At 41.9% G+C, this 19,511-nt stretch overlaps 1 protein-coding gene across 1 annotated transcript in view; it reads right to left on the bottom strand.

The window, feature by feature from the left end:
* EXOC4 (exocyst complex component 4) overlaps nt 1–19,511 on the bottom strand; it is a 635,584-nt gene that overhangs the window by 576,656 nt on the left and 39,417 nt on the right. The window contains exon 4 of the mRNA XM_030216046.1: nt 2,883–3,067. Coding sequence (XP_030071906.1) covers nt 2,883–3,067 — 185 coding nt within the window. The remainder of the gene's footprint in view (nt 1–2,882; nt 3,068–19,511) is intronic.

Raw genomic sequence — 19,511 nt, 5'->3', positions numbered from 1 at the left:
GAATATTGAGCTCCTTTGTTCTCTCTGTAAAAGGAAGTAAGCTCCAAAGATTGATTGAGATGAAATGCTGATACCACTTCCTGTCCCTCCCTGATACCCTCCCTGTCCCTCACCTAACCCACTCTCATCCTGTTAGACTGTACCTGAAATGCTTTGATGTTTCATGTATATATACTGTCATCTATCAACATTTACTTATTTCTGATCTGATGAAGAAGGGCTACCTTCGAAAGCTGATCAAAAAATGTATTAAGTTAGTCCAATAAAAAAGGTATCATCTTATTTTATTTTCCATGTTTTATTTTATTCTATTTCTATTGATTACCTACAGAAGAAAGGAAGGAACCATGTGCAAGGAGACTTCCACCTCCAAAAAGCGGAGGAAGGATCCCAACAAGAGAGAGCCTGAAGCTCTGAAACCCTATGTGCTAATGCAACAACCACAAAGAATGCTGTCTTTAGCATAAGATCTTTCAAGGAAGGAGGCTTCTGCACAGCACAAAGGACTAAATTGAGATTCGACTCTGGACATGGCAAACAAAAGGGATGCCGCAAGCGGCCCGCTGCCCCCAAGAATCAAATGATATCTGAGTGAGCCGCAAGAGATGTCTTCTGCAGTCGGCCACTGAAACAGGCCAAAGCTGCAAAGTGAACTTTTGAGAACCCAATGTCAATTCTTTCTGAAAGCTTGCCTGGACAAATGCTAGGATGTGCACAATCTAAGAAGAGAACAGAGAAAGTCCATGCTCAGAACACCAGCATGTGTCCTCCACAGCCTTGCATACACCATTGACGTAGAGTATTTCTGAGCTTGAAGCAAGGTTAGCAATGACCGAAACAGAGTAACCTTTTCATCTCAACTGAGCCCTTTCAAATGGCTAAGCTGTAAGACCAAATGGGCACGGATCCTCCATGAGCATCGGACCTTGTTTCAGTAGGCCTTTTACCTGCGGAAGACAGAGAAGAATCATGTCCGCATACCACGGCCAATCTGGGGCTACAAGTATTATTCGACTCTGGTGCAATGCAACACTTCTCAACACACGGCGTACCATAGGCCAAGGAGGAAATACAGAGTAGATGTGTCTCCAGCCAGGGATGCAGTAAGGCATCGATCCCCATTGAGCCCAGTTCTTCCCAACGGCTGAAGAACTTGGGCATTTTGGCATTCCATTTTGTCACCATCAAGTCTAGAAGCAAAGAACCCCATTGGTCCACTATCAGCTGAAAACCCTGGCTAAATGGTTCCCATTCTCCTGGGTCCAAGGAGTGCCTGTTGAGAAAATCCACCTCCGCATTCAAGGACCCAGTGATGTGAGCCGCAGATACTGCCATTAGATTGCTGCAGGTCCTACCTTGCTTGTTGATATAATCCACCGCTGTCGCATTGTCAGATAAAACTCAGACCGAGGCCCCCGCCAGAAAGGGAGTGAAGTCATGCAAGGCATTCCGCAGTGCCCTGAGCTCCAAGCAATTTACTGACCACTTAAACTCCTGTTCCATCCAAGTGCCCTGTGCCAGCTGGAAGTTGTAATGAACTCTCCAAACCGACTTGCTGGCCTCTGTTGTCACCACCTCCCATCGTGTTATCAGAAAGGCAGCTCCAACCGTCAGATTCCTGGGTGACAACCATCACTGCATACTCCATCTGGCAACCAGCAATCCTTGCTAAAAGGCAAATAGCATCTCCATCATCTTCCAGTCCAACTCCTCCTTGAGGACTGCTGATGCCAAAGTCAAAGTCACTTGGAATGCAGGAAAAGGAGCATCCTTCTTGGTCACCTGAGGTGTATTAGTGGCTAGACCCTTGACTCCAGGAGACTGTTGTATTTTCTCAGATGTCATTAAAGATGAGAAGTCTTCTGTGGGGATGTGTTCCAGACATTGTGCACAACAAAGGCCATATTTCATAACCTGAATTCTACATCAGGGTCCCTCAATACCAATACAGATGAAGAGCAATCCTTGCGTGCATCACACAAGACACTGAGAGCAGTCAGTCTTAGTTATATGTATCACATACTTATGCTCCAGGTGACTTACAGCTGCAAATATACGTAATTCCATAATCGGACCACAGCAATACAAAAATAAACATCAACATTAAAATAAAACTATACAGAACATTTTAAATAAAAGCTTCCTGAATTAAATATATTTTACAAGCCTTCTGGAAATAAAGACTGCTGTGCCCAGATCTCAACTCAATTACCACTTCCACTCCTGCACTCTATATAATGCGTTTCTGAATACTAAACAAGAAACACTGTTGGTGAACACTTGCCCCCCCTCCCCCCCCCCCCCCGATATTCAGCAGGCGTCGGGATGTGTGGTGACTGCCTGATGCCAGCGGTCAGACCTCATAATCAATGCCAGGCCGTATCCGGCGACTGGCATTAAATAGCCGTTTAATTTTCAACTGCAGCAACCAGTTAAGTGTTTAGCTGTTAACGATAAGCCTGCTATTTATGAGGTCTATTTTAACCGCTAACACAGCCGGTTTGGCACTGAATATCCGCGCCTCACTAGCTATGTCGCACAGCTGCTAACCGCGGATATTCAGTGGGAAATAACCAGTTATCTCCTTCTGAATATCTGTGGTTAGGCTCTAAAACGCAACTTAACCGGCCGATCCTGGCTGTTTAAATAGTTTTGAGTATCGGCCAGCTGGTTTCTATCATTTTAATACTGTTGAAGTTATAAAACTAATTTCTCTCTTTCTCCAGACACTACTGGAGCCAACAAGCTTATAAAGCACCCACGCTCTGGACTTCAGATTGTGCCCTGCTTGCCAGGCCTCTGTAAACCACTAGTTCATCCTAAGAGGTGGAAAACCAGTGCATTACAGTTCTGGTTCAGTCTCCATCCCATTCAGAACCAACCTGATTCTGCCCTTGTCTTTGTTCCACTGCCCCACACGGCTGGTAGATTTGATGTAGAGGTGCCGATGCAGCTCATCTATAAGCACTAAGTGCATGTTCATCTTCTTACTGTGAAGCTCCAACCGAAGGTCGCTCAGACCCTCCACCTGCAGAAGTGGCCCCTCCAAGGACTCCACCGCCGACACCTGAAAGAAAGCAACAATAAAGCAGCTGAGAGCTTCAATCAGCACAGTCAAAATAGATAAAGACGTAGAAATGCCATATGCAATACGGAAAGAGAGAATAAATACAGTGGTTGGACCCAGGTTTGCTTTCTCTTAAAATAAAGGACAGAAAGCCACTCAAGCAGGAGCAAGGGGGAATCAGTTATACATGGCTAATTGTATTTTCAACGTCTGCTTTCAGTCCTTAAATAATCAAATTTTGGTAATTAATTAGGATTTTATTTACTGCCTTTTCAAACAAATTCACCCAAGTCCTACAATCTAAGGGGCCTTTTACTAAAGCTTAGTGCGCGATAACAGATATTAGCACATGCTAAATGCTGCACGTCCTATTTTATACCTATGGACTGTAGGGGTATTTCCCTGTGATCTCACCTGAGCTGGTCTTGGTTCATACAAGCCTAATGCAGCCGGTTACAAACAAGATGGCTGCTACAACCTCTGACCTGAACCTTTCAGTGTCAGCGAGATCCAGGTTTTCAGCTTGTGGAAAAATCCTAGCAGGCAGACCACAGCCAAGGACATTCTGTGTTACAACCACCCTGTTATCACCCTGAGAAGCTGAGAAGGGAGTGAGACCTATGGCTCCAGAAATCCTGGTTAGAACCAGAGATGCAGACCAGAAAGTTACCATTTTCAAGGTCATAAAACAAAGGACTCTTCTTGCCCATGTAGTGAGCTGGATAAGATCATGATTGGTCCCTGTTGTCACCTGACCAGGGGGTACTAAGAAAGCGGGAACAGAAGAAAGACAGTTAGTCAGAGTTGGTCGGAGACCATCGGGGAGTTTGGACTGACAAGAAAAGGAAGAAGACCTGAAACGCCTGTGAACTGCATATCTGGTGAGAATACCTTTGGGTTCAGATATACCAGCTCTGAAATACGGCACGGAGTGACTGACACCTGCTATCTGCAGAGAGACCCTGCACTACATCTAAGACTGACTTGCTGGGGAGACAACTCGAGTCTAAGAAGGAACCTGCATGTACTTCACCGTGAGGCTGCCAGACAGCGCGGTGAGATTCAGTAATTTACTTTCTATAGTCTGGGATTAGTGATTGGTGTTTATCCAAGAAAGATCAGTTACGTCATAACTTGTGGTCAGGAGCTAGAGCCGCTAACTTTGTATCTGGCATAAGAACCGTAGTTTAGGTTACAAATCAGGTTTCTCTAATTACCTAGTATTGTAGTCCAGAAAGAATCATTGTGTATAGTATTCAGCAGCAATCTAGTTCTGTTTTATTATTATCAGCAAGTTCGATATTTTTGTATTTTGCTAAGCCTTGCTATAGAGTGATTCTATATTTGTACATTCTTATCTAATAAATCTAATATATATATCAGCTTTGGCTTGGGTTCTACTTCTCTGTAATGGCAAGTTTGGCTGGGTGCCAAAAGCAAGATCCTAAGTTCCTCTAGACAAGAGTCCAGAATATTTGCTTATGCAGAGTTCTGCATCATAGGACCTTGGCGTAAATAATAATCTGTTGGGAGTTATTTTCCTATAGGAATTATTTATTTAGTCTACCTACAGGACCACATGGCACTTGGCGCAGGCTAACGTCCATTAGCGCGTGCTAAGTTTTGTACAAGGGCCCCTACGTTTGTACCTAAGGCAATGGAAGGCTAAGTGACTTGCCCAAGATCACAACTAGGAGCTGTGGGATTTGAACTGAGCTTCCCTGGTTGTCAGCCTATGCGCTAACCATCAGGTTACTCCTCCACTTCATGATCTATCCAAGTATATAACTTCCAAAGACTGCCCTAAAAATGTTATGACAAAAATAAATGAAGATTACCCAGTGGCTGCAAGCTTCAGATGTAGCCAAGTAATTTCCAGGCTTACACATGAGTCACAGACCCTAAACACTCTGCTTCCTGACCTCACAGACACACTACAAAGTCAGATATTTGTTCTTTCATGGTATATAAAGAAGCAATCTTGAAACAGATCAGTGGAAATGAAAGCAGCCCTTGAATGGCTCTGTAACTGGGACGTCTGAATACCACATCCCCAACGCCTCGTTACTTTGAAAAAGCACATAATTATAAAGCTGATGTACATACAGAAATTGTAGTGGTTTATAGGCTATTAATAGCTAAGGTCACAGATACTTTCCACAAATATTGACCGTATACCACCCTAAGCTCAATAAAAATTTTAATAATTACATTTCCTATACATTTAAGATAAAAATTAATGTTTCAAATGTCATTCTCTCATTCTCACTCTCTCTCTCTCTCTCTCTCTCTCTCTCTCTCTACACTCACATATATCTATATATTACTGGTTTCACAAGACAGCAGTTTTCATTTGACACAGTCTAAAGCATTAGTTTATAGTTTATTTACATTTTCTTAACCACCTTTACTGACTGGCAGATCAACGCGTTTTATAATTCAAATTAAAAAAAACCAGACAAGAACACCAGTTTAAAACAGAAAATCACACACACACACATACAAGAATAAAATAGATCAAAACACACATACAATTTATAGATGGAGTGGAGGAGTAGCCTAGTGGTTAATGCAGTGGACATTGATCCTGGGGAACTGGGCTCAATTCCCACTGCAGCTCCTTGTTACTCTGGGGAAGTCACTTAACCCTCCATTGCCCCTGGTACAAAATAAGTACCTGAATATATGTAAACCGCTTTGAATGTAGTTGCAAAAACCTCAGAAAGGCGGTATATCAAGTCCCATTTCCCTTTCCCTTCCCATAAGCGTATCACCCGCCAGTATACCCAAAACGCGTGAACAGCCACGTTTGATTGCCTTTTTAAATATCTTTATAGACAATTCTCCTCCAACGTACAAAGGTAAGTTATTCCGAGTGAAAGAAACAACACAGTAAAATGCTGAATGTCTACTTGCAGATTCCAGATGGACTAGGTAGGACCAGTGGGTGTATGTGGTATTGTCAAGCAGTTCAGGTAGAATGGAATATTTATCCCAAGTGCCTTAAATGTGAGTAAACAAATCTTAAATTCCACAGGAAGCCATTGGAGTTGATTTAGAAGGAGGTTCGCATGAAGACTTCTTTTGACATGACATAAAAGATGTACAGCATTGTTCTGTAAGGTTTGAAGCATTTTTAAATTAATTTTAGTACTCCCACAGTCAATTATGTTGCAACTAGTAAAAAAGCCCTGTTTCTGATGCAAATGAAACGGGGGCTAGCAAGGTTTTCTTCTGTGTGCATGTGGGAGTGTGTGTGTCCCTGCCCTCTGCCCTCTCTCCCTTCCCCTGTGCTGTCTGTCCTCTCTGTCCCCTCCCCCCTCGGAGTCCAGTCCTTCAGTGTTAAGTTTCCTGCTGTGCTGTGTTTGTGTTACAGAGATAGTGAGGGCTTCTGCCCTCTCTCCCCTCCGAGTCCTTCACTGTTACAGAGAGAGCGATTTGATTTCGTGCTTTGCTGTGTTTTCCTTCACTGTTTGTGTTACAGAGAGAGCGAGGGCGGGAAACCGGATATCTCTCCCCCTTCACACTTCCGGCTGGAGGCTTCATTTAGAACGTTGGTGGTGCCTTTTATATATAGAGATTATTAAATCATGATATAAGTAGTGTATGAAGCAGAGAAAGAAAAGCATCATTATCAAAACAATTACGCACAGTACTTCTCAACCAGGATTGCCATAACCTGTTACTGGCTCTGATTACCAAGTAGAGGGGGTTTGTTTTAAAAGGGAAGCTGGTAGGGAAAAAGGGCTGAAATGGGAAAGAAACAGGGGTGACCATGGAGGCTGGAAGTTCCCCTAGGCAATTTGTGCCTCCCGCTAGCAGGGATCAATGTGGACCTCCATGACTAGCAAGAAGTCTTTTAAACTCTATGGCCCATACTTTGAGGTGGTGGCCATTCTGCTTCCTGCGGGGGAGATATACATGTTTATTCCCAGTTCTTACCAGAACCTGGTTATTGGTTGCGTCCTTGATGTCAGACTTGTTGACACTTTTGGTTGACTTTGGTTCCTGCTCTTGCTCGCCTGCGACTCTCTTGCTTGGCCCCTTGCATCCTCATCTGCCCAGATTAATCTGCCATGGAGTCCCACTGGCTGCAGCACTTGCAGCTAAGGCAGCCTGTTCTAGCAAAGAACCCCCCCCCCCCCCCCAAAAAAAAAAATATATTTTCCATACTGATTCTGCTCTCAGTTCTGGCCATTGGACCTGTCAAGATAGCTGTGGCTTTGGATGGCCATGAGAAACTTTTGGGAAAGTTAGACATATGTCTGGACCTTCTGATTGTGCAGGTGAACAAACGTACTGCAGCTCATGCACAACCACAAGAGGTTCCTGCTCCTCTTACAACTTCGGTGTTACCCCATAAGTAACTCCAGGTAGAGACCCCTCTGTGCTCTTTGAGAAATCTGAAGGCCTGTAGGAGATTCCTGAGGCAGTGATTCATTCTTTTCACCCTTGAGGCTTCTCTTTTTCTTGTCAAAAGTTGCTGATATTTGTTACATTTGTACCCCGCGCTTTCCCACTCATGGCAGGCTCAATGCGGCTTACATGGGGCAATGGAGGGTTAAGTGACTTGCCCAGAGTCACAAAGAGCTACCTGTGCCTGAAGTGGGAATTGAACTCAGCTCCCCAGGACCAAAGTCCACCACCCTAACCACTAGGCCACTCCTCCACTGTTGCTACTATTTGAGATTCTACATGGATTCCATGTAGAAGTCGGCCCTTGCAGATCACCAATGTGGCCGCGCAGGCTTCTACAAGGAATGTTGCTAGTGGAATAGCAACATTCCATGTAGAATCTCCAATAGCATCTATTTTATTTTTGTTACATTTGTACCCCGCGCTTTCCCACTCATGGCAGGCTCAATGTGGCTTACATGGGGCAATGGAGGGTTAAGTGACTTGCTTAGAGTCACAAGGAGCTGCCTGTGCCTGAAATGGGAATCGAACTCAGTTCCTCAGTTCCCCAGGACCAAAGTCCACCACCCTAACCACTAGGCCACTCCTCCACTCATTAACTGGGGGAACCTTGTCACGGACCATCGCACTCTGGGAGAGATCTCCCGATATCTGATCTAAAAGCTTATATGTCTATTTTTAAGCATGTTTTTAATGATCCAGGTTGCATATTCTTAGCTGCCATCTTGCTCCTGCGGATTAAGCAGGGTGCCTATTATGGATCTCCAGTATGCCATTGAATTCCAACTTCAGTGGAGATGCATTGGAACAATGAGGCACTATTAAGCAATCTTTTGGAGCAGTCTTTCAGGCCTTTGTCTGTTTACATGGGATACACCTTAAACCAAATGCAACACTTTATCTGTCATAGCCAGAGAGGACGTTGGACAAAAGGGAGATGCAATAGATTACCACACTTTGAAATTAACAGCGAGTACATGGTACTCAAAAATATTCCATTCAGGGTTTGAGTCCCACCCATCAATTGGCAATCAGGGTAGAATGTCTTATGGTCCTCTCTCTGTTTTCATCCTATATTCCATAGTAACATAGTAGATGACGGCAGAAAAAGACATGCACGGTCCATCCAGTCTGCCCAACAAGATAAACTCACATGTGCTACTTTTTGTGTATACTTTACCTTGATTTGTACCTGTCCTTTTCCGGGCACAGACCGTACAAGTCTGCCCAGCACTATCCCCGCCTCCCAACCACCAGCCCCGCCTCCCACCACAGGTTCTGGCACAGACCGTATAAGTCTGCCCAGCACTATCCCCGCCTCCCACCACCGGCTCTGGCACATCCTATAGTCCAGACTCTACTTTTGTAGCATCAGTGAAATAGGTACCTCTAGAGCACCATCATTCTCTCAAACCCACGCTAATGTCTTTAGTAAGAAGCAAACAGAGACCCCTTTCCAGGCACCAGGATTGTGCCACTGAGTTACTTCTAAGAACCATGCTACCATGTGAGCAAATATATGCCCTGTCAGGTCCAGAGCACTAAGTCATGTCCAAGAATACAAAAAAAAAACTGTCTCGAGGGTTTATTCAAGTTGAGAGCTCTTCTTCATAGAGAAAAAAATAATTCCCTTGCAGCTCAGAAGTATTGTATAAAATACTGTGTACATATCAATCACTGAATTCCAGCACATTTAGTCCACCACGATGGACATTTCTTTTCTTTACACATTTAAAATGACTTTTCTAGGGGGCAGAACCACTGACACAGCTCCATGTTTCATGTCATAACCATTTTGTTGCCTGGACGTTTTTAAATCCAAAAAAAGAAAATAGAAACCATAAATAAAAAGCCTGTTGATTTAATCACTGATGGAAACTAATCATTTCATAGAAGCAGTCCATAGAAGATTTATATACCTTTGCCTAGAAATTCTTTACAACTTTGTATAGAAAACCCACTGATTAAAGTAGTTTAAGCTTTGAGAGCTCTTTAAAATTAAAAGCCCTGCTTACTAAGGTGCGCTAGGGTTTTTAGCACGTGCTAACCATGTAGGCACCCATAGGAATATTATAGGCATCTACACGGTTAACGTGTTCTAATGCTTAGCGCACGCTACTACTACTACTACTATTTAGCATTTCTATAGCACTACAAGGCTAAAAACGCTAGCATGCCTGTAGCGCGGCTTAGTAAACAGAACCCTAAGGCTCCTGAAAGTCAATTTTTTTTCAGATTTGGTTTATTTGTACAGATATAACCTAACCAAAACTTGCCCATATGATTCTTATTGACCATAGTTATATTCTGACCATGTTCCCCATTATCCTTTTTGCTAACCCATGTCCATTCCTTTCCATCTTTCTACCCCTACCTCCCAACGCTCATTTCCTTCGAACCCAATTCCTCATATGTTTTAACTCACTTTCCGTTAACCCCATTGTTTTGCGTTTACCACAAAATGTATATTCTCTCTACGACTTTGTAATTGTTTATATTGTTGCTATGTAAGCCGCATTGAGCCTGCCACGTGTGGGAAAGCGTGGAGTACAAATGTAATAAATAAATAAACAAGAGTTGAGCACTAGCTGTAAGATGTTTTTTTTTTTACAATGAAGACATCCTACGCTTTTACTAAGCATGCATACTTAACAGCTCTGTACATCAATAGGATGTGGTTTTACATTGGAGCCCCCCCCTAACATAATGGAGCTTAAGAGAGGTTTGGTCAAGATTCTGAAGGAGAAGCTCAGAAAAAAAAAATTATTAACTTGGGAAAGTCACAGTTTCTCCCAAATGAACTAAATAAGTACATAAGTACATAAGTAGTGCCATACTGGGAAAGACCAAAGGTCCATCTAGCCCAGCATCCTGTCACCGACAGTGGCCAATCCAGGTCAAGGGCACCTGGCACGCTCCCCAAACGTAAAAACATTCCAGACAAGTTATACCTAAAAATGCGGAATTTTTCCAAGTCCATTTAATAGCGGTCTATGGACTTGTCCTTTAGGAATCTATCTAACCCCTTTTTAAACTCTGTCAAGCTAACCACCCGTACCACGTTCTCCGGCAACGAATTCCAGAGTCTAATTACACGTTGGGTGAAGAAAACTTTTCTCCGATTCGTTTTAAATTTACCACACTGTAGCTTCAACTCATGCCCTCTAGTCCTAGTATTTTTGGATAGCGTGAACAGTCGCTTCACATCCACCCGATCCATTCCACTCATTATTTTATACACTTCTATCATATCTCCCCTCAGCCGTCTCTTCTCCAAGCTGAAAAGCCCTAGCCTTCTCAGCCTCTCTTCATAGGAAATAAATAAACAGATCAGTTTTTTTTTTTAGAATGTACCAGGTATGTGTGAGCCAGACTGGCCACTATTTGAGACCAGATGTAGGACTCGATGAACCTTAGTCTGACTCAGCATAAACATAAGCATATAAGAAAAGTCATGCTGTCTGAACTTATGTTCTTAAGTGGGAGCACATAATAGAGTCCATCAAAAAAAATAAGTAAATAAAAATCAAGTAAAAGCTATTGATCAGGCAGCGTCCTCTTGGTATCCACTTTTCACTGGTAAAGAAAACCAAATAACCTAATACAACCATCACTGTAATGCAAAGTCAGCAGAAGCAGCCATTAAAATCCGCTGCAAGCCCCCTCCATCCTACCTTCATTACCACCCTGGTTACTGTTTTTATTGAATAAATCTTCATCAGCTCAAATGAATGGTTGTTATTAGTTGAGCTAACAGTCAAATGATAATGCTCCAGAGAGATGTCACTGCCTGTTGGTGCATTAAGCAAGAGAATGGAAGGGGCCGAGGTCAAGCATGCGTCAATGCAAATGAAACAGTATTAGGCAGTAATAGCTTGATGCAATGAGCTGCCTCGGGGATAATGGCATTTACAGGATAAAAAGGATGAGATGAGCTTATGGATAAACATCGGGAAAAAAAAAAAAGCAAAGTCTAAACGAGGAAGGAAAAACTTACTAGACCTAACAAAATTCTTCCCCAGTAAAGAATTCTTATGGCATGGTACTTAATTATTAAACAGGTAAAAAAGAAGAATGAGCTAATAGTTATACAAGGAATATATCTGCTCAGGCTGTAATTATGTGGGATGGCAAAACAACCATGCAGGAAAACGTATTTTCCTATTTCTCAAGGTTTTAAGTAGCATTTTATTATGCAAACCAGTTGACATGGAGAGAGCAACTCTGTTACAAAATGATAGGGCAGGGATACACACCTTAATTCTCTAGACTGCCTTTCAAAAATGTAATCAATAAAAGCACAAATGGAAATCTTTATATGGGATTGGACCGTTCTGTGGCCAATGCCTTTCACAACCCATGTTTATGTATAAACGCTTCGATACCTTCTTAGTGGCACAAAAATACTCAAATCCAGATAAAAAAACAAAACAACAATGAGCCCTGCTAAAAGACTGCTCTCCTTCAACTACCAAATAAAGCGGCATACAGCAGTAGCTTATTACAGCAGGATGGGACTATTTCAATGTGTTTTTTTTAAGAATGGGAAGCTTCCTTTGATATACCTACATAATAAACCATACCAATAAAAAAAATTCTTCCTCAGCTTTTACTAGGGAACACACATAGTATATAGCAGGACATGTTTATCCACTCCAACCCTAGCTAAGATAATGTTCAAGCACATTTCTGACCTCGTTTGCAACTTTCTAAACATTTTTGCCCCAAACCGTGAGATCTATCCATAACCATCTTAACTTCAGGAAACTACTGAAAACCAATTTGTTTAAGAAGGCCTACCCCCATTGACCCAAATTAACTTCCTGCGACACAGCAAAATATGGACCGTACTAGACTTCTATCACCACCCTCTCTTCATTTCTTTGCTGTTTTATACTGTTACTACTTACTATGTATTTGTTTTATTGAGCTGGAGCCTACCTCTACGGTATTGTGTAAGCCACATTGAGCCTGCAACTAAGTGGGATATAAATGTGTTAAATAAAAAAATAAATAAATAATCCCCTTATTTTCTAACTTCTGTTACTCTATCTTATCTATATGTTCCATCTTTGCTTATACTCTAGACTGTCTATGGAAATGTTTTATTATGTAGTGTGTAGACACCGTAATATAGCAGGAATTGGAGGATGATGAATCTCTGTCCTAGGCTCCTTCTCTGTTTTAAATAAAAATTGTTAAACAGTAAAGTTGGTGGGAGATTTTTTTTCTGGGACAGCTGATCTACAAAAATATCTACTGTGAAACAAAACTTGATTTTGAACAAAAATACCCCAACCAGGAGCCCTAGGATAGCACAAAAAAAAAAACAAAGAAAACAGGAAAACAGCCAAAAATCTTAGCTACGACACTAATAGGGAAAAAAATAGTGCAAGACAGCAACAGGAGCACGAAAATTACAAAACAAAATGTTTTAGTGAAAAACAAAACTCAAATTGGGTGTCCTTACACAATAGTGACAGGCAGGAAATGGTATGAATGGTGGAGAAGTAGCCTAATGGTTAGTAAAGCGGGCTTTGATCCTGGCAATCTGGGTTCGATTCCTACTGTAGCTCCTTGTGACCTTGGACAAGTCACTTCACCCTCCATTGCCCTAGGTACAAAAACTTAGATTGTGAGCCCTCTAGGGACAGAGAAACTACCTGCATATAATGTGTACAGCATTGTGTACATCTAGTAGCACTATAGAAATGATTAGTATTAACTCAAAAACTTCTAGCACTTACTAAACTGAAAAAGCTTTCCCATGAGGGCTCCAATGCTACGAGGACCTGCTATGCTACTTATCCTCGAAGAATATGTATTTTTCTATAATGTTTACTATCATAGTACAACCAAGGACATAGAAAAATAATAGATAAAACTATACATTAATCCTCAAAGTAGATCTTCTTGAATTTTTTTTTTTTTTTTTGCTTTAGGGCTCGAATCAGGCAAGGGCCCAATTTTACTCCAGGTGTGCTAAGATTGGAATTCTCATAAGAACACAAGCATTGCCATACTGAGACAGACTAAAGGTCCATGAAGCCCAAGTACCTGGCAAGATCCCAAAGAGAGTAAAACAGATTTTATGCTGCTTATCCTAGAAATAAGCAGTGGATTTTCCCGTCCATCTTAATAATGGCTTATGGACTTTTCTTTTTGGAAATTATCCAAACATTTTTTTTAAAGCCTGCTAAGCTAACTGCTTTACCATATTCTCTGGCAATGAATTCCAGTGTTTAATCACATGTTGAGTGAAGAAATATTTTCTCAATATGGAGCCCAAAAATACGATCAAGTGACCCCTCTCCTGTAGGCCCAGTGCTGGCTCTCAATTTCCACAGGATCCAATTCAAAATTCTTCTTCTTACTCATAAGACTCATTAAACATCTGTTTTTGACACTAGTACCTTACGTTCTTCAACAGCTAACTTACTAGAAGTCTGTTTGTTATCTATTATTAGATTCTTCTCATGCTTTTGCTTTCCGTTGTTTTGCACAAGTTCTTTTCAACCAACTACAAATTCGTCTAGAGACCTCAATGAAAAAGATTTAAAGTGCTTTTAAAGACCTGTCTATTCTCAAAATGTTTTTATTGATTTTATTATTTACCAATTTTACCCGCGTTTATTTTTTTTTCTCTACCTCTTCCTCGTTATTCAACATTTACTGTCATTTTTTTGCCTACAGAACTGGTGTTGTTCTATTCCCTCCCCTCCCGTGTGTTTTTTCTAGTTTTGTCCCATATATTTGTTTTTGTCTTATGTCTTACATTTCTGCAGTTTATTATTAATGCTATGAAGCTCTGTGAATGGCGGTTTACCAAATGTTACAAATAAATAAAAATAAATATTGTTGCATACACATTTCTAATGGAACACATTATAAACATCTACTATAATAAAACTCACCCTCAACGTTCTGAGGACACTGACGTCAGTGAAGCCAAGTCACTGACAACAGTTCCTTCAGGTTCGAAGGCTCGTGGTGGTGAAGCCACCAGGCCCCGCCCTCGCGTCAAACGTCATGACATCGAGGGCGGAGCAAACGTTGAGGGTGAGTTTTATTATCTCCGCGTAACCTAACCGCCCCTGCCGCCCAACTGAGCAGAAAACCGCCGCCCCAACATTGCCGCCCTCCCGAACCTGCCACCCAGCTGACCCGAATATCGCCGACCTGCTCTCCCACACTAACAACAACAAAAAGAGAACAGACAGCTGACGTCTCTGCAGCCGCTCCTCCTCTCCCCTTACGTCACTGCCCCTGGAGAAGACCCCGGAGGAGCGCAGCGACATCAGAGGGGAGAGGAGCAGCAGCTACAGAGGTGCGCTTTACTTTTAACAACTTTTTCAAAAATGTTTCTTTATGTTCCGGCTGCTGCTGCTGAATAGGAGAAGCAGCAGCAGCCACAGAGTTAGCATTTGCGGGTGCCCAGGGGGTTCATGTGGGCGGGGGGGAGGGGCTTCGTTATGCGCCGGGGGGGGGAGTGGGTCGGGTGATATCGCCAGGGAGGGGGACGGCTTGCAAATCGCGTGCCCACACCGAAAACATGCTACAAAACCTCTTTTAACCCCCTGACTTCACTACTATAGCCTACTCTGAAGCCAGCCTGCCATTGCTGCTAAATACGAAGATTCATTGGTACAGGGAACCCGCATCGACTCTATCGAAGGTAAACTATGCAAGGGGGGGGAGGGCAGGTGAGGGGGGACCCTAAGACCACAGAGGGGGGAAGGGGGTCCTCAAACCACAGAGAGAGGGGAGTCCTCAGAGCACAGAGAGCGGGGGTCCTCACACCACAGACGAGGGGAGGGGGGGGAGAGGGGTCCTCAGATCACAGCGTAGGGGGTCCTCAGACCTGAGAGGGGGAGAGCAAAGGACACTCACTGTCTCACACACACACTCGCACACACTCATTCTCACATAAACACACACTCTCTCACAGACACACTTGCACCCACTCTCACTGTCTCACACACACACTCGCACACACTCATTCTCACATAAACACACACTCTCTCACAGACACACTTGCACCCACTCTCACTGTCTCACACACACACACTTGCACATTCACTCTCTCTCACGCACACAGTCACTGTCACAGACACTCTCTCAAACATACACACTCCGCCAAAAACCTTGCTAGCGCCCGTTTCATTTCAGCAAGAAACGGGCCTTTTTTTACTAGTATACAATAAAGAAAACCATGAAAATATGATTTGAGTTTGAGTTCATTTCCTCTGCAGTTTGCAGGTGCGATCCCTGATTTGATTACAGAAGTCAGGCAAGTACAATAGGCAAACCGATACCGCAAAGCTCCAACAGCCCCTTCAATATTCAATTCACTTTAAGACAATCCAGGAAATATTACATTTTTGTGAACGATGCTAGCTTGACAGCCCTAGAAGGAAACTCTTCAAAGTAATGGAAACAGAGGTTACAATAAGTCTAAAGAATACAAATCTAGCTGAAAGACTATCATTGAGTAGAGCCTTCAGACAAAAGTCATGTCTTTTAGTGCACTTGTTTTGCTAAATGATATGATTTGTCAAAGGTTAACGAGTGAGTGAATGAGTTTTAGCTGCCCAGATTCAAGCCTCCTTTCCTCATCAAAGACATTGGGCTTCCTTACACAGCTCAGGAGATAATTCTGCATCCAGAGTTAGAAAATTCTATGGCATATTTGAATTAGCATATTAATTTATTCTGCTTTGTATGCGCAAAAAAGTCAACTGTTGAAAATATTTAAATATTTTGAAAAATTAAGTCTAAAAAGATTAGTTACGTATACAGGATGACCAGGTGACTTGCTTCATACTAGTCCACAGGATACATAACTGTCTTCTTTTTCTAATTAGCCACACAATTACCTGACAATTTCATACACAAACCACAGGAAAATTTTAGATTTTAATGGGTATGTTGCAAATGATGCTTTGTCAGCCCCTTCTTCCTTCCACTCCTAACTCCCCCAGTTCTCTCTCCCCTCTACACCTACAGATTCCTTTCTAACTCAATCCTGCCATTTCTCTATCTCCTCCACCAAAGGCTCTTCTCCATTTCCATCTCCTCTCCCTCAGGTAGCGGCGTACCAAGGGCGGGGCTGTCCACCCCAGGTGCACGCTGCAGGAGGGGTGCAGGGAGCAGTCACGCAGCTGTCAGCTGCACCAGTTTTAATAGGTATAGTAGTAATTTGTTTATAAATTGTAATCAGTGTGTCATTTGGAGGAGATGTTTAAAGGGACATCCTTACATTTGTAAAGAGATTTTTTTCTCCTGGTACTGGGCCATCAAAACAGATATGTTATGAGAATCAAGTGCTCAACATTCAGATTTTCTATCTATTTATTTACTTATTTATACATTTAAATCCCACATTAAACATGAATTAGGTTGAAACCTGGGAGCATTTAACATCTTTTTTTTTTTGTCCTGGGCCTACATTAAAAGAAAAAGATAGCATGTGGGAATTTGATCCTTTTGTTTTTGTGGATTGCAGTGGTATATTATAAAAATGCACTTGACTTTGTTATTACTACTATTTCACAGAGAGGTATTGAATAATGAGGGAAGGGTTTCTTTCATGCAGAAGTTCTGTCCAACATCAGCCTAAATGTGCCAACATTGTCCAGTTCAGAACAGTATTAGACGCCAAGTTTATACAAAGTTAATTATGTTCAGTGGAAAATAAATCTGTTGCCATGTAAATATTCTATCACTGTTTCATTATTGCTACCAAGTATAACATATTAAGGGTATTTGCTTTAAAATTTGCTTTAATTCGTTTATCCAGTCCTTACATGCACATGGTTTTGCTTTTTAAACCCAAAGGTGATTCCTAAGGGCAGTTGAACGATTAAGTATAAACTGCATTGTTTCTGATTTTACTTGTTTTGGACCAATGTTGATGATAGAAGTTAATGTTATGCCTGCACCAATCCATTATGTTTTCCATGTTGTAAAACCCTGGCATTAACCATTATGTGTATACTGTTGACTCATCAATAAAAATTGTTGAAACATACTTGTTTTGGACCACTTTGGGTCCTGCTAATCTGTACATCTGCTGTCTTAGCAGAGTACAGAAGAAAATCATTTATGTTACTTTTACTAGAATTTTTACTGCTTGTAGGATCTGGCTTTCTTGGGGGGGGGGGTGTCAAAGTGATTGCAGAGGGACAGGTTATATTTCTGGCCCCGTGCAACTTTCTAGTGCTCTCTGAAGAGCAGCAGGTACAACTCTAGCCACCTTACCGTGCAGACTATATGCATCATACTGGTCTTTACTTGCCATCATTTACTAAGCTACCATGTTACAGTAGGGGTAGAACTGAGAAAGTGCAGATATTGTTAGTAAATGGAGGCCAGTCTGCCGCTGAAGGCTCTGTTCGGATTGAAGAAGATAGCAAGTCGCAGGTTTGACTTACAAATTGCGCGTGACACCATTCATTGACAGAGGCAACTCTTACGATACATCCATATTTCCAGCCCTGTAACATATGCCTTATATTTCTGAATGCCAGAAACATATTGGGGTTATGATGTTGGTCTTTCTTAGGACATTATCTGACTTACATAAGTACATAAGTAGTGCCATACTGGGAAAGACCAAAGGTCCATCTAGCCCAGCATCCTGTCACCGACAGTGGCCAATCCAGGTCAAGGGCACCTGGCACGCTCTTCCCAAACGTAAAAACATTCCAGACAAGTTATACCTAAAAATGCGGAATTTTTCCAAGTCCATTTAATAGCGGTCTATGGACTTGTCCTTTAGGAATCTATCTAACCCCTTTTTAAACTCCGTCAAGCTAACCGCCCGTACCACGTTCTCCGGCAACGAATTCCAGAGTCTAATTACACGTTGGGTGAAGAAACATTTTCTCCGATTCGTTTTAAATTTACCACACTGTAGCTTCAACTCATGCCCTCTAGTCCTAGTATTTTTGGATAGCGTGAACAGTCGCTTCACATCCACCCGATCCATTCCACTCATTATTTTATACACTTCTATCATATCTCCCCTCAGCCGTCTCTTCTCCAAGCTGAAAAGCCCTAGCCTTCTCAGCCTCTCTTCATAGGAAAGTCGTCCCATCCCCACTATCATTTTCGTCGCCCTTCGCTGTACAGCCAAAGGTTAAACAAATTTATTTATTTTATTTATTGCATTTGTATCCCACATTTTCCAGGCTCAATGTGGCTTACAATGTATCGTTCTTGGTGGTAATAGATTAGAACGTAATCACTTATTGTTACATAGAGATTTTGAATAACATGGTAGAGGTTTAAACAAGCATATATTATAAACATAATTCTTAGCATTACAGCAAATAAAAATAATTGCATGATTTCCCCCCCCCCCCCCCCCTTTCATTTTTCTGAGATTAGAAAGAAAAATGCTTTAGAATGTAGGGCAAAGATTTACCAAACAGCTTCACATTTAAGTGAAAAACTCTGTAGGCCATTCTCAAAGGGATCTTGGTGCCTGAACAGGACATAAGGTTTCTAGATCCCTAGGTTTGAAAACAGAATCAAGCAGAATAACTAGATATAGCACACTGCTTCATACTAAGATTGCATGTGAAAGCTGTAGGCAGAAACCACTGAAAAGAGAGAGAAACAATACGTAAAGGTATTTTAACTGTTCTAGAAAAAAAAAATCAGACAATAGCAGAAGCCAAGATACTCCTAAAAAGGGCAAAAATAAGGGGCATTTCAAATCTTTTTTTTTTAACCACCCTTAACAACCAGCTTATAGTAATGTGTCAATCAAAGGTTGCATAACTGAAGAAAACATTCTCAATATCTCCATCTTTATTAGAAATATGTGTTGCATGTTAAACACCCCAGTGTGAAAGGGCATTTATTCACTCCATCTCCAAAGCCAATAAAAAAAAGAAGCTGGGGATGGGGGAGGGGGGTGGGAGAGATAAGATAGAGGTCCAGAGACTTGAAAAAAAAATCCTATACCTACTTCATAGAGCTGTCACAAATATACCTACAGATTTACCTCACCCTACTGGGA

Source organism: Microcaecilia unicolor, chromosome 10 (genome assembly GCF_901765095.1).
Source record: "Microcaecilia unicolor chromosome 10, aMicUni1.1, whole genome shotgun sequence".
Taxonomy (NCBI): Eukaryota; Metazoa; Chordata; class Amphibia; order Gymnophiona; family Siphonopidae; genus Microcaecilia; species Microcaecilia unicolor.
Note: the sequence above shows the minus strand (reverse complement) of the source record. Positions and strands in the feature narration are given on the sequence as shown.